Genomic DNA, 13685 nt, shown 5'->3' on the forward strand with positions numbered 1-13685 from the left:
GTGCTTTAGGAGCTCAGCGCTCGGTAGGCAGCGAACCCCGAGCCCTGGCTTCGCGATGCAAGGGTTCGAATCCCCGACCTCGGGCAAGCGCCTCGCTGCCTTTGTGTCTCTGAGTGCCACTCCTCCGCCCGGTGCGTAGCGGCCGGCGGGCGGGAGGTTTCGAGGACACTCCTCAGCACGGTCGGACAGGCCGGCCGGGCCCACGCCGCGCCCCAGGCCCGAGCAGCTACCAGGGCGCGGAGGCGGCTCCGGGAAGCCGCGGCCTCCTCGGGCAGTGATAGTCGCGCGCCCGCGCCCAGGGCGGGGCGTCCACGCAGCCCCGGCGTCCCGCGGCCGCCCGCACCTCTTTCTCTCCCTCTCTCCCTCCCTCTCTCCCTCGCTCGCTCGGTCCCCGCTCCGAGAGGGCCGCGCTCGGCTCAGCAGCGCCTCCCGCGAGCCGCCACCGCCGCCGTCGCCGCGGCCCCTCCCCCGCCCCCCGCGCGGCCGGCGCCCGTCACGTGACGCGCCGCAGCCAATGGCGGGCCGAGCCGCGGTCGGCGGCCGCCATTGCTGTCAGAGCGAGCGAGCCGGGGGAGGGAGGAGAAGCGCGGCCGACTGGGGAGGAGGAGGGGGGGGTGGGGAGGAAGAGGAAGGAGGGGACGGCGCTCGGCTGCCGGGGTCGCCCGCTGGCTTCGTCCGCACCCCCCCCTTCGCGGGCTCGCGCGGCGGCGGCGGCGGCGGCGGCGGCGGCTCGGGGCGGCTGCGGGGCTCGCGTGTCTCACGCGCCGGCGCGGCCGAGGGCGAGTCGCCCGCCGGCTGGAGATAAACAAGGCGGCCGACGAGGCGGCGAGGCGGAGGCGGAGGCGGCGGCCCTGCGCGACAGAGGCGGGCGGCGTTGCCGCGCCGCGCCCCCCGCCTCCGCCGCCGCCGCCCTCGGGCCTCCCGCGCGGGCCTCGCGCCCCGGTGCCCGCGAGCCGCCGCCCGGCCCGGCCCGCTCCGACATGCCCCGCTCTGGCGGCCGGGCTCGCGGAGGACCATGACCGCCGCGGCGAACTGGGTGGCGAACGGGGCGAGCCTGGAGGATTGTCACTCCAACCTCTTCTCGCTGGTGAGTGGCGGGGCGGGGGCCCGGGTGGGGGGCGCGACCTCCCCGCCGCGCAACTTTCTCCTCCCGGAGCCCTGGCGGCGTCGGCGAGCGCGGCGCCCGGCGTGGACGTGCGTGTGGAAGTCGGGGCGCTGCGGACGCCGGGGCGCGCTCGGAGCGCCCACCTCCGTGGCAATCACACCCCCCTTCCCCTCCCCTTCCCCTTCGTTTTTTTTTTTTTTTTTTTTTTTCCTCCTCCTTCCCGAAATGTGGAAGGCTTAGAATTCTGCCTGTGCAGCCGCCGGCGCCGGCGATGTGCAGGCTCGTCCTCTTCCCCCGACCGGATCGGCCGCTCTCCCGCGTCTGCCTTTTGAATTTTCTTTTCTTTTCTTTTCTTTTCTTTTCTTTTCTTTTCTTTTCTTTTCTTTCTTTCTTCTTCTTTTTTTTTTTTTAAATTCCACAATGACACCTGCGATTTCGCCCGAAAACAGTTGATGGAAGGCGATTGTGTCAGGGAAAGGGCTCTGGCAGCGGAAGCTCGCGCGGTTGTAAACACGGACAGCCGCCCGCCTCTCGGGGCTTACTACGCCGGAGAGCGGGAGAGCCTTTGCTCGGAACCCACGGAAGGTGGAGGAAGCTGCTGCACCTCAACTCCCCTCCGCTGCCTTTAAAAACTGTTTTCTCTGCCCTAGCAAGGAACACACACACACACACACACACACACACACACACACACACACACACACACGAGCAACAAGCTGGGCGGTTTGATAACATCGTTTTTATCTGCCTTCGCCTCTCCGCTCTCCAGCTCTCGCCTCTCTGATAATTGACAACTTTTGCTTTGGAAGTGCATCGCCTGCCTTAATCTCGAAGCATTTAGGGTGTCGATTGTTCTCCTGGAAGCCTGGCACCCGACGACGGCGGCTCGGTTCATCGAAATTAAAAATGTATAGGGCTCCAGCAACTCTTTCCTGGCGGTGGCAGTGACATTTGGTGGTAAATGCCATCTTTGCTTTTTATTGGGTCGTATTACCTAGCTCTGAAAACATTCGCGTTGTTAAACCTGGCGCTTAGACTGATAATGGGAGTGCGTGGTCCTTAAATACGCGCTTTGTGCCTGAGTTACCGCAGTGGAGCTATGTGCCCGAGAGAGTAGGAATTTGTTTAAATATTGAGCAAAGATTTGTAAACAGATGTAAGGCAATTATGTTTCAAGCGTAGAATATAATTGGAAAATTGGTTGAACGGCTTATTTAATTTAGCTTTAAAAACTGAACTTATTTAGAGTTGTGTGCCCAATTTTTGGGGAGGGGGTTGGAGGATGCTGCCTTTTGGAAAACATATTTATTGCAAATTATTTTCTGGAACCCCTGCTGTATATAGAAGCTTTATTTCATCTCAGTCCTTGTTTACACTGGATAAATAATTTAGTGTTGAAATCGTAATTAGTTACATTTAATTATGGGTGGCATAGATGCTTTTTGTCCCCTTGGAGAATAGTGGAGAAATACGAATTCTTGCCAACTTTGAAAGTGTCATTTTATTTTCATGCAGATAAAGAAATCAAGCATGCATTTGGCCTACAAAGACCTAGTGACATAGTATTTATACTTCTACTCGTGTAACAGCGGGCTGATTTCTTCTCACCCTGAGTTTTATCTAGACACTGAGTCTTAAGATTCAGTTATAAGTTGGGGTTCTTCCCTTCACTACTGTGGTAATTTACCCTTGATCTTTTGATAAACTGCTTTTGCCTTCCTGCCCCCCTTCCCTGCCTGTCATTTAGTATTAGGTTCAGGGACCTTCATAGATCAGCAAACGAATTGATTAGGGGGTATTTAAAATGGTTTTGTTTGGCGGCTGGGTGACCACATTGACATATTTACAGGTAATTAAAATAACCAAGTCAACCCGTATTAGTTCGGTAGAGCTCCCAAATTACCATACATCATGCTGACTAGTGATGGCTTGTACGCATGTGGCTAATTTATACACAGTGAATTGTGTGGACACATGAAGGACTGTCGGAACACAGCTGCACTGTGGGGTCTTTTCTTATCTCTGAGCTTTAAGGGGTGATAGTGTGGAGATGAGATGTTTGAAATTCTTTGCTGAAGGTTCTGGGCTTTCATTTTTACTGGCCTAAGGATGCATTCTGGGTATTTCTCCTCTAAACATCTTTAAACCAAAGAGTTGACTTTTGAATATAATTTAAAGTACAATGAACTTTTTGGGTAACCCATTGGAAATGCAGAAATGCTTAGATTGGTTTAAAAATGTAGAATGCTTATATTTCCTGGTATCTGGAGATGGAAAATGCTGTTTAGCTTTCAAAAAATGCCTTATTTTTATCAAAAAATGCCTTATTTTTACTTTATGTGCATTGATTGATGTTTTACCTGCATGTATGTCTACAAGAGGATGTCAGAGTCTTTGGAATTGTAAGTTGTTATGTGGGTGCTGGGAATTGAACCTAGGTCTTCCAGAAGAGCAGCTGGTGCTGTTAACCCCTGGGCCATCTTTACAGCCTTAAAATTTATTTTTAAAAGAAAAAAAAAGCAAATTGCAGATTGCCTTTTTTCTGATTTCAATTTGAGAACTTTTCCTGAAGACCATTTACAGACAGCAACCTGCTGTGTTAAGAATACATTGCCTAAAGAACATAGTTGATTCCAAAAGGGAGGCAGTCATCACCTTTTCAAAATCATGTGTTGTGTCCGAAGAGTTCTAGGTACTTAGCGTTTTGTACTTTTTGACATTTTGGCCGCAGTTTTGTTTCTGAGCAGAGAAGAGTTATTCTAGAAAATGTGGCTGCACGTTCACGTTATGGTAGATGGAAGTGGAAACTGGGATAGGGCTGTGTGGAAACAGTGACCCGCCACTTGGTTATCCTGAGGTCATCAGCATGGCTTAGCAAAAGTTGGTTGAGCAATCAGGCATCGTAAGATTTTAGTTTCTATTCTTTTACTGCGTTTGTTTTCTGATACTGCCTGGAGTCCTATTTCCTACACTTTGTTTCCTTTTGCCACCCGGGTTTCCCTAACCTGTGAAAGGCAATGATGCGTCTGATGTGGACCACGGTGCTGTTTCTTACTCCACAACTGTGAAATTTGTAGCCTCGGCAGTAAATTCATGCTTTGCTGCATCTTTATAATACGAACTGCTGCCCTTCAAGTTTTTGGGTGACCCCTGGTTTATTCACTCACTCATAATTCAGTAAGTGCACTTAATTTTCCTTTTTTGGAAACCGTAACAGTGTACCCTATGGCTGCAAGCTCACCCTGTGGGAAGACACATTATAATTTCCAGATACCCAGTGTATCTCTTTGTTTTTCTTTTGAGATAATGTGAAGAAAGTAACTTTATGTCCTTTAGGCTAGACTTAACTATGCTGGGTACTGGGGCTTGAGAGAGCCAATTTTAGTTCTTAAATGTTTGTTCCACATTCACGTTTGATTTGCTTAAAATCTCCCTGACTATAGATAATAGGGTAATGGTGTCAGATTCGCACTGAATTAAAACACATGTATACACGTTAGTACTAACTTCCGACTGAGGACCATTCATTCTGTATTTGAAGCTTTTAGGGGAAATTGTTGTAGACTTCATTTCCTTTTGTCTTATGAGAATTATTTTCCCCTCCAGAAAAGGAAGGTAGTTTGGAAATGTTAAAAACTTGAGATGTTTAAAACTTAGAAAAGAAATAAGGGGGACTATCAAATGGAAATAAGGAAAAAGGAGATTTGCTAAGGTTTCAAAGTGTCCCAATTCTGCACACAGTTGTGGTTTTTTTTCCACCCTAGTTTGCAGTTTTAATATTTAAAATAAAAGTACATTTAAAGCATCTTTTTCATAATGCTTCATTTTCTTTAATGAAAATATTTATAATATGCCAGTGTGTTTTCTGTTTAGCATTTGTTGTTAGTGACACATGGCATTATAGTATTTATATATTTTTTAATGGCAATAATTGCTGCCCGGTAATGGTTGCCATATTAACCTCCAATTGCTAGTAAATATTTTTAAGTACATAATAGACAGCAATTTAAGGCATACTGTAGCAGTTTACTGGACCGTTTTAAAGAGCCATTTGTACGTGTGATGAGTTCATAATTTAAAGAGAAATAATGTACCTGAGATCTGTATGTGCCAAAAGCTTTGGCATGCTCATTGAGAAAGAAGGCTGGTTCCGTTCCTCTCTGTTTGTGAAGAGAGCGGGCAGGTTTGTGTTCCAGACAGGAAGTGTTTGTTGAGTGTATGCAGGCGCTTTTGTACCATTTCTTTGACCTGCTCTGGTCATTTTGTCATGAATATGTTAGATGATTTATATTGAAAAAAAGTCTTAAGGCATTTCTCTAAATATCATTGACTTAAAGTTGTGGCTTATATTAATTAGTATGGAAAACTGATCTTTTTTTGTTCACTAGCTAATTTAGCCTAGTTAATTGTGAGCTAATTGTATTCATCAAACATTTTCAGAGTTCTGTACTCCAAGATGAATAAAGACAGAATTGAGATGGAACTCTGTATCTGTGTGCACAGGCATGCTGTAGATTATCTGAATGTTTTTATGAATAGTTCATTCAGCTATCAAAGTTTGATTCAGAGGTAGACTAGATATTTTTGAAGCCTTTGACTTATTTTTCAAGAGAAGATAATGTTATTTAAGCTAGTACAAGTACTGATTTGCATTCCTGTGAAAGAGGATGATATGTTTATTTCACAGGAGCTAGCCAGTGAGAGAGATTAGATAAAGCTTATGAAAATTAGAATGTGGTTGGATAGTAGGTGTGATTGGTAAATGGTGCTTTATAATCATTTCTTAGAAGCACAGAGAGCAGACTCTCCAACATTGCTACTAGTGTCCTTGAAGACACACTGCATGTGAATGTGCCTGGTAGACTGTGTGTGGTGCCATTTACCAGAATCTCTGATCATTTTAGAAATAATTCTGTTGTTGCAAAGAAATAACAGTACATTGCAAAGACTGTTAATTAGATAGTGTAAATTTGATAGCCTATGGGAGTAGCTTTCCCCTCCCCCCAAAACAAGAAAATATAAAACAAGTCAACACACAGTTGCCTCTTAGGACTTGCTTAGAGTTTTAGAATTAGAGACTCAATATTTTTAAGTGTTCTTGGAATGTCTGACTTTGTCCTATTGATGGATCACATCCTTCTGATCAGGTTCAGTTAATTCCCTTTTATGCTATATCTCCCTCTATTGTTTATTTGAAAGATTTGAAGGCGTTAGCTTTGTTCTGTTGAGAGAATTTACTTCATTACATAGGGGAGGTGATATTCCATTAATCTTGGTAAATATTAACACAAGTGAGGAATTATAAATTCAGACTCATTTGCATGAGTGAAATACTCATGCTTGCCCAGTATTTTAGGATACACTTATGTCTATCAGCGTGGTTTTCTAGCTTTGCTTAGTTGATTGAAAACAGTTGTGAAATTTTCTTACAATGCCGTAGTCTGTTTCTTTGGGGAAGTTTTCCTCTGCTCCATGGTACAGTACTGTATTTAAGGCAGCAGTAGAGGAGACCACCCCTTCCTAGCTGCTGTGGTGGCTATCACTAGGGAGCCCTTCTCTCTGCGTGCATGTGTTGGTGATGTTGGACAAGTCTCCTTGAAGCTAGTGAAGTGTCTTTTAGACTGTATTTGGATTCCCGTCTAAAATCATAATATGACTGCTTTCTTTCCAGGGGAAAATTGGAAGAAATCAGTTTTGTCAAGGAAAATGTTCCTTCACTGGTGTCTCTGAATGTTTATTTTTTCATTCTCGGGGAATTGTGGTAGGATATTCTTAAAGCTGTATTTGTATTACTTAACAGTAAAGCATACAGCTTTCTGCATTTTGTATCTTTTCAGGGTAGTGAAATTCCATTAGTGTTAAAAGAACTTCTTGGTTATTATATTAAAATTTCACTTTGGCATTATTATGTATATCTTAAATTGTAGCTTTAACTTGATAAGGAATTTTTAGATCATTCATTCATCCATTCTTTCATTCATAATCTCCTTGTCCTCCCTATCGCCACCCCCCCACTCTTCTTTTTTTGTTATTTTTGAGATAGGGCTTCATTTTGTAGCCCAGGCTAGCCTGGAACTAACCAGAGAACCCAGCTGGCCTCCAACTCCTCAGGGTAATTGGGTCACCCAAGCCCCTTGAGTGCTGAGATTACTGAGTCTTCGTTAGAGGCCCTGTCAAGTTCCACACCCAGAGCGCACACAGTGCGAGGAGAAAGCCAACTCCTATGAATTGTACTCTTGACACCCAGACACAGAGACATGTACACACACACGCACGCACCACACTCAGGTAAATGTAATACAAATCTGTTCGATCTTTTGACTATAATTTATTCTTAATTTGTATCAAATCACTGCATTAATTGGACATTTGACATTTGATCTTAAAATTGAAATTGAGGAAAACATTTATTTCTAATAAAATAGATAATTATGGACAGGATTTTCATAATACTATTGGAAATGTTTAAAACTGAGATTCTAATACTTATGAAACTTTATGAAGATGATTCTATGAGACAGGGCTGGCTACCCTCTGGCTGCCGCTTGCCTGGGACTCAAGGTAGGCTTTCTGCCTCTGCTTCTGCCTCTGCCCAGGAGTGCTAGGGTTATAGTTGCCTCACACCAGATTTGTTAAGTTGTAAAAACTGTTCAGTATTGCGTCCTCTCTAAAGGTTTCCTTGGTTTCCACAGGCAGAACTAGTTGCTCAGATTCTTGATACGCCTCTGAGAAGCAGATGAGTTTTTGTAAGGCACTGACCCTGTCAAAATCATCTTGCTGATCTCGCTGCACTTTAGGCATTCACTCCTTGCTGTCAGACAGTTCCCTTCATTCCAGAGGTGTCTTCGGGGTTGTTTGGGTTTTGATTGGAAGTATGCCATTAAAGACTTTTGAGTTGGGCCTGGAGCCTCATGCCTTTAACTCTACCACTCAGGAGGGAGAGGTAGAGGATCTCTGTGAACTTGAGTTCAGCCTGGTCTATATAGAGTTCCAGAATAGCCAAGGCTACATAGAGAGACTTTGTCTCAAACACATACACTGAAAAAAAAAAAAAACAACAAAACCCAAACCCAAACCAAAAAAATGTAAGATAACTTAGTAGATGATTGTTGTGTTGTCTGAATTTTGTTAGTGAGGCTGAATGCACTGTGACTTGGTGATCCTGAGTTATCGAAGCTTGCTGAGCTGCAGTTTTGTGATCTTTGGAAGTTAAGTCTGGCCCTACCTAGAGTCCTTTACTTTTGCTCTGCAGGTTGTGTAGGGGCTTTTGCTCAGCCTTTAGTTACATGGTCACTTTTCATGAGCCCCAGTAAAGAGCCCAGTAAAACAGGCAGTGAACTGGAACAGGGAAACTTGAGCCGAATTTAATTTTTTTTTTCTAGTAATTAGGCAAATCAGGTTGGGCACAACCTCTGAACCTAATGAAAATATAGAAGGCAGGGGATGTAAAAAAGTCCTCTGAGTACATCTCATTTGTTTTAATAAACAGTTCCTTGGCTGACTCAGAGAGTTTCTGTAGCTTCTGCCAGTGTGCTGGGATTTCGGGTGTGCCCAGGAGGTCTTAAGCACACGACCACACAGGCCCTAGCGGCTAAGTAGGCACCCGGGAGGCTGTTGGTGAGGGAGCTTCTGCTCTCTGCCCTCGCCCATGCTGTTCTTGGATCTTCCTCACAAGTGAGCCACTGAGAGGAGAGCCATGGAATCCAGCTTTGCCCGTGGCAAATTTAAAGTGCTGTTAGATTTCCTACCTGCTTTGAGCTGTAACTGGCCAGACTAGAACTTGGACCCTGGCTCTTACTTGGTAGTTGATGGTTACTCCCTTGGCAGCTCTGGAGTGCCCTTTGGCCTTAATAGCAAGTCTGTTAATGTTTTGCGATTGGCCTGAGAGAATGTTAGAAACATAAATACATTGTTCTTCTAAACACCACTCACCATTAGCCTGACATGCCAGTTCTCCCTTTTGCTGCTCTGAAGAGTAGTTGAAGGCTGCCTGCCCAGTTTCTGATTTTCATTTAACAATGTGTCTCAGAGCATCCCGCTGTCACTGAAGGAAGGGTCCTGTGAAGAGTGCTGTAAGTTTACTATAGAATTTGAAATGCCTGTGTGCTCGGTATTCTAAGATATTAGGCAGGGTTCTTTGTAGGTCTGTTTTCACCAAAACCCCTCCCTGCCTGGGGCTGTTGCAGGGATGATGCTGGGTGCCCACTACCTTGTGCTGCGTTTGGTGCCTGGCATTAGAGAGCACTGCTTTTCCTGACATTCTCCTGGACGTCCCACAGCGGGAGCACCAACAGCACTTTCCCTTAGCTTGTTGTCTGGGCCTCCTCTGCCTTGGGCAACGGGTCTGCCCTCCTCTCAGCCCAGGGGAGGATTGCTGGTGGTGGACGCTTGAAGAGTATGGAGAGGCCGTGGGGTGCAGCTTAAAGAACAGCAGTTCTACAGGGAGGGCGTGGGCACCCCTGCCTCCATACGGCTCTCCCTGCTGGCACCGCGTTAACATGTTGAGAGCATTGGCAGGTTCTGTGATGTTATCAGGAAAGAAGATTTTGTTTCTTTACCTTGTAGCTCTTCTGTCCTTAGACCGTCTGAGAGACAGGCCTTTCGCTTGCTGTTTTATGTGGTAAATGAGGACTTCTGAGACCCAAGGAGATAAAAGGGATTTGGGGGTGAGATTGGACAGAATAGCCAATAAACTAATATTTAGAAATGTTAATTTTTTGTATGCTGTGCTTGAGAAATTTAGGTTATGTATAATTCATTTAGGAATAATGCACATCAGAAATGATTAAAATCTAGCTTGCACTTACCAAAGGGCTCAGGGTCTGATATGCGGGGAAGACCTTTGTGTACTATTTAATTTCCCAGATGCTGTATCTCAGACCCGGAGGGAGCTTTAAACTGGCCTTGGGAGGGGCGGAGCTTAGGCTAGGGCTCCTGGGGAGTGAGAAAGCCCTTCTGTGGGATACAGTTCACATCTTTTAGTTTGCTGGGAGACTTTGCTGAGGTGGCATGTAGAAAGAACACTCTAGTTTATGACCCTGCATCTTGGCTTCCTTTTAAAACAAAGCACCAAAACTTACTGAGGTGGAATTTTCATTAGGTGGAAAATTTGAAGTGTGGGCAGGCCAGTGTAGATTAAGAAACGGTGATGTTAAAATAATCTTCTGATTCCTGAAATAATTCAGCTCTGAACTTTAAGGAAACAGAGCTGCATTGTGCAAAGTGCTAACAACTAAAGTGACAAATATTTCAGAACTGGACAGACGTGAAATCTTAAATGAGCAGATGGGACACAAAATGAGAATGGGAGATAATCCAAGACAATATAGAAACTATTAAGAGAAATGAATTGAGGAAAAGCAAGTGTGTTCAATGGTATTACATTGAATATGTGTTTCAAAGCCTTTCTAGGACTGCTCTCACCCACAGACAAATTGGAGCTCTTGAGCCGTCTGAGCCTCCCTCCTCCAGATTGCGCACATGTCACACGCTGGTTTGTAGATCACGATTGTTTCTCATGCAGTGACCCTGCTGCTGTGGGCGGATTTAAGTCTTGAGTGTGTGTGCTTGTGTGCTTTAGGTAGACAGTGAAATTTGTTTTCTCTGACATGAAAGTAAACAAAGAGGGTAATCATAGTTTTTAAGGGCAGTCATGGACCTTGAGTGGCAGGTGAGGCTTGCTGTCTGACTGCTCAGTGGTTGATGACAGTAAGGGTGGTATCTGTGCCCCTATGAGCCAAGGGAATGGATGGATGGATGGCCATGAGCCAGTCTGGGTCTCACGAGGGAGTAGGAAGAGCAGCTCCCCAATGGCAGATTTGCTTTTGTTGTAGATTAGGAACAACAGAGACAGGAAAAGGTGGAGATGTACTCTTGCTGGCATGGCTGAGAAGGGGCCTCTTAGAGATAAAGGATGAGAGTATAAGAAAGGAGTAAGTGTGCAGGGGGCAAGGCAGACTCACGGCAGCTGGAGTTTGCCCTGAGCCCAAGGAGTTAGAGTACTGTGTTTTATTTTGAACAAACAAAATCTTAAACAAAATTCTGACTTTTAAGATCACATTTATTTGTGTGTGTGTGTAGAAGTGGGGAGGGTTGCTATAGGTGTGTGGGAGACACAGGACAACTTGTGACATCGTTCTCTCTTACTTTTCAGGTCCTGCAGACTGAACTCAGGACCTAGGCTTGGCAGCAAGCACTGTACTCACTGAGCCCTCTCACTGACCCCCCAAATAATTTATTAAATTGTAGCTAAAATGTTTGTACTTCTATGTTATAGTGATTCATAGCAACAATATTTTTAATTTTTTTTCTTATTATTTGTTTTTGAGACAGGGTCTCACTGTATCTGTGACTGTCATGGAACTTATTATATAGACCAGGTTGGCTTCAAACTCACAAAGCTTTGCCCGCCTCTGTCTCCCACGTGCTGGGATTAAAAGTGTGCATCACCACAGCCATCTTAACAAGTGCTTTTTTAAAAAAAAAATTCTTTTAGTAAGTGACTTGGGCTTGAGCACAGCCCCCAGGAGGAGCTTGGCTTTAGCATTGGCATGCAGCTGTGGGCATTAGTAGTGAGGAATCCCTTCCCAGACTGGTGAGATGGAAAGAGACAATGCACTCCTACATATTGAGGACTGTCTTCAGGTTTCCACGTGTGTGTGGGGGCGTGCTTGTGCATGTGTGTGCGCGTGTGTGCATATGTGCGTGCACATACACAACTCCAGGCCCATTGGATTCTTTGTCCTCTCAGACCCTGAGTAATGGTGTAGTGACCTTTGCTGTTAGTGAGGTGGGCGGTGGTTGGCCTGGATATTGAGTCACATCTTGGCAGAGGGCTCACAGGGATAATAAAATTCCTCTCAGAAATAAAGGATGTGCAGTGCATGGTGGTGCATGTCTCTAATCTTACCACTGGGAGGCAGAGTCACAATGGATTTCTGTGAGATCCAGGTCAGCCATACTGGCATGGTGAGATCCTGTTTAAAACAAAACAAAATCTCTCATCTCCAATTTGAACATTTTCTCAGTTTTAAGCGGTAGAGATAGGTGTGTGTACATTTCCTTTTGAAAGTATTTTTTCTATTAAAGCATGGAATTGAAGTCCTACAAAAATGTGATGTAATCCTAGAAAAATTGATACTTAAAGAAATTTAGTTATATAATAGTTACTCTAAACAAGGGTGGGGACTTTAAAATACAAAAACCACATTTATCCATTTTGTGTGTGTGCCTGCATGAGTGAGTGTGTGAAGATCAGAACTGGGGGTCAGTCCTCTCATTCGGCCATGCTTCTGGGGATTGAATGTAGGTTGTCAGACTTGCAGTAAGTTACTTTACCCACCGAACCATCTTGTTAGCCTTTGGCAGTACTTGAAACAAAACAAAAAACAAACAAACAAAAAACCCAAACAAACTCATGTAATACCTGAGCAGTTTATCATTTAGAGTTTATGCCAGAGCATAGAGCTAAACAATGTATTTATCCTACCATTCCAAATTGCAGGTTCTTAACTAATGTTTAAGGCACTCAAAACAAGGTATGCTAGTTTCTATAGAGTAGACCCATCTACACAGACTGAGCGGTGTCAGGTTCCCAGGACTCAATTCATGGCCTTTGGAATGGCACAGATCTCAGGACACTTGCCGCACACACCTGATGATCTGAGTTCCATCTCCTGGACCCCAGAATTATCCTCTGATTTATACGTGTACATGTGGGCTCATGTACGTGTGTGTGTGTGTGTGTGTGTGTACACGCAGACGTGCGCACACACACATACGAGTGGTGGTGGTGGGGAGAGACTCAATTCATGGTGTATAAATTACTTGATATATGTTCAAAGTAAAATTGTTGGTATTGGTGCTCTGATGGTGAGTCTGGGCTTTGTCATCATGACAGATGGTCCTAGTTTTGAGTCTGTCTGTAGAATCCTTTAACATTGAGTTACATTGTAGATACTTGTGAGCACTCATGATTTGGACTGTGAAAGCTAATAAATTGACTTTTAAAGTAAATTTTATACATTTAATTTGAAGTAGAAGTGCTTGCTTGTATTCGGGAAATTTTTCTAATGAAATTAAGACAAATGGCTTGTGTTGTAGTTTATGTGGTAAACTCTCTAACAGTCCACAATGACAGTGAGTGGGACTCACTAAGACAGGCATTTATATGCTAAAATAGCTGAGTTATGCTATCCAGCTGTCTTACAAAGTAGGTATGCTGCACTGTTAAAGACCAAAGGAGCTGACTTGACAATTTCCAGAAAGTTGTGAGAAACTGAATGGTAAATGTTAACATCTATTTTAAAAAATGCCTTGGATTTTAATATTGGCACAGAGCATAGGAATATTTTAAACAGCCCAGTTGAGTGTTCGTGTTTTGTGCTGCAGCTTTATTTAGCTGTTTGTAATGGTTGATGATAATAATATTGTATGGTTTTGATGAATGGATTTGTCAGCTACAGACATGTATAATAAATAGTTGGCTATAAAACAGCAGTTCTAGGCCTCATTGGAAATAGTTTACTATTTAATATCTGCTTTTGACTTGATGGCAGTAGACAGGACTAAGGGATAAGAG

The 13685-nt window shown here is 44.6% G+C and overlaps 1 protein-coding gene across 3 annotated transcripts in view; it reads left to right on the plus strand.

Annotated features, from left to right (window-relative positions):
• The first annotated feature begins 617 nt into the window (after positions 1 to 617).
• Med13l (mediator complex subunit 13L) overlaps positions 618 to 13685 on the plus strand; it is a 236278-nt gene continuing 223210 nt past the window's right edge. For all 3 annotated transcript variants that reach the window (XM_057763673.1, XM_057763675.1, XM_057763674.1), the window contains exon 1: positions 618 to 1087. In XM_057763673.1, coding sequence (XP_057619656.1) covers positions 1016 to 1087 — 72 coding nt within the window. In that variant the 5' untranslated portion in view covers positions 618 to 1015. The remainder of the gene's footprint in view (positions 1088 to 13685) is intronic.

The sequence above is a fragment of the Chionomys nivalis genome, chromosome 3 (genome assembly GCF_950005125.1).
Source record: "Chionomys nivalis chromosome 3, mChiNiv1.1, whole genome shotgun sequence".
Taxonomy (NCBI): domain Eukaryota; kingdom Metazoa; phylum Chordata; class Mammalia; order Rodentia; family Cricetidae; genus Chionomys; species Chionomys nivalis.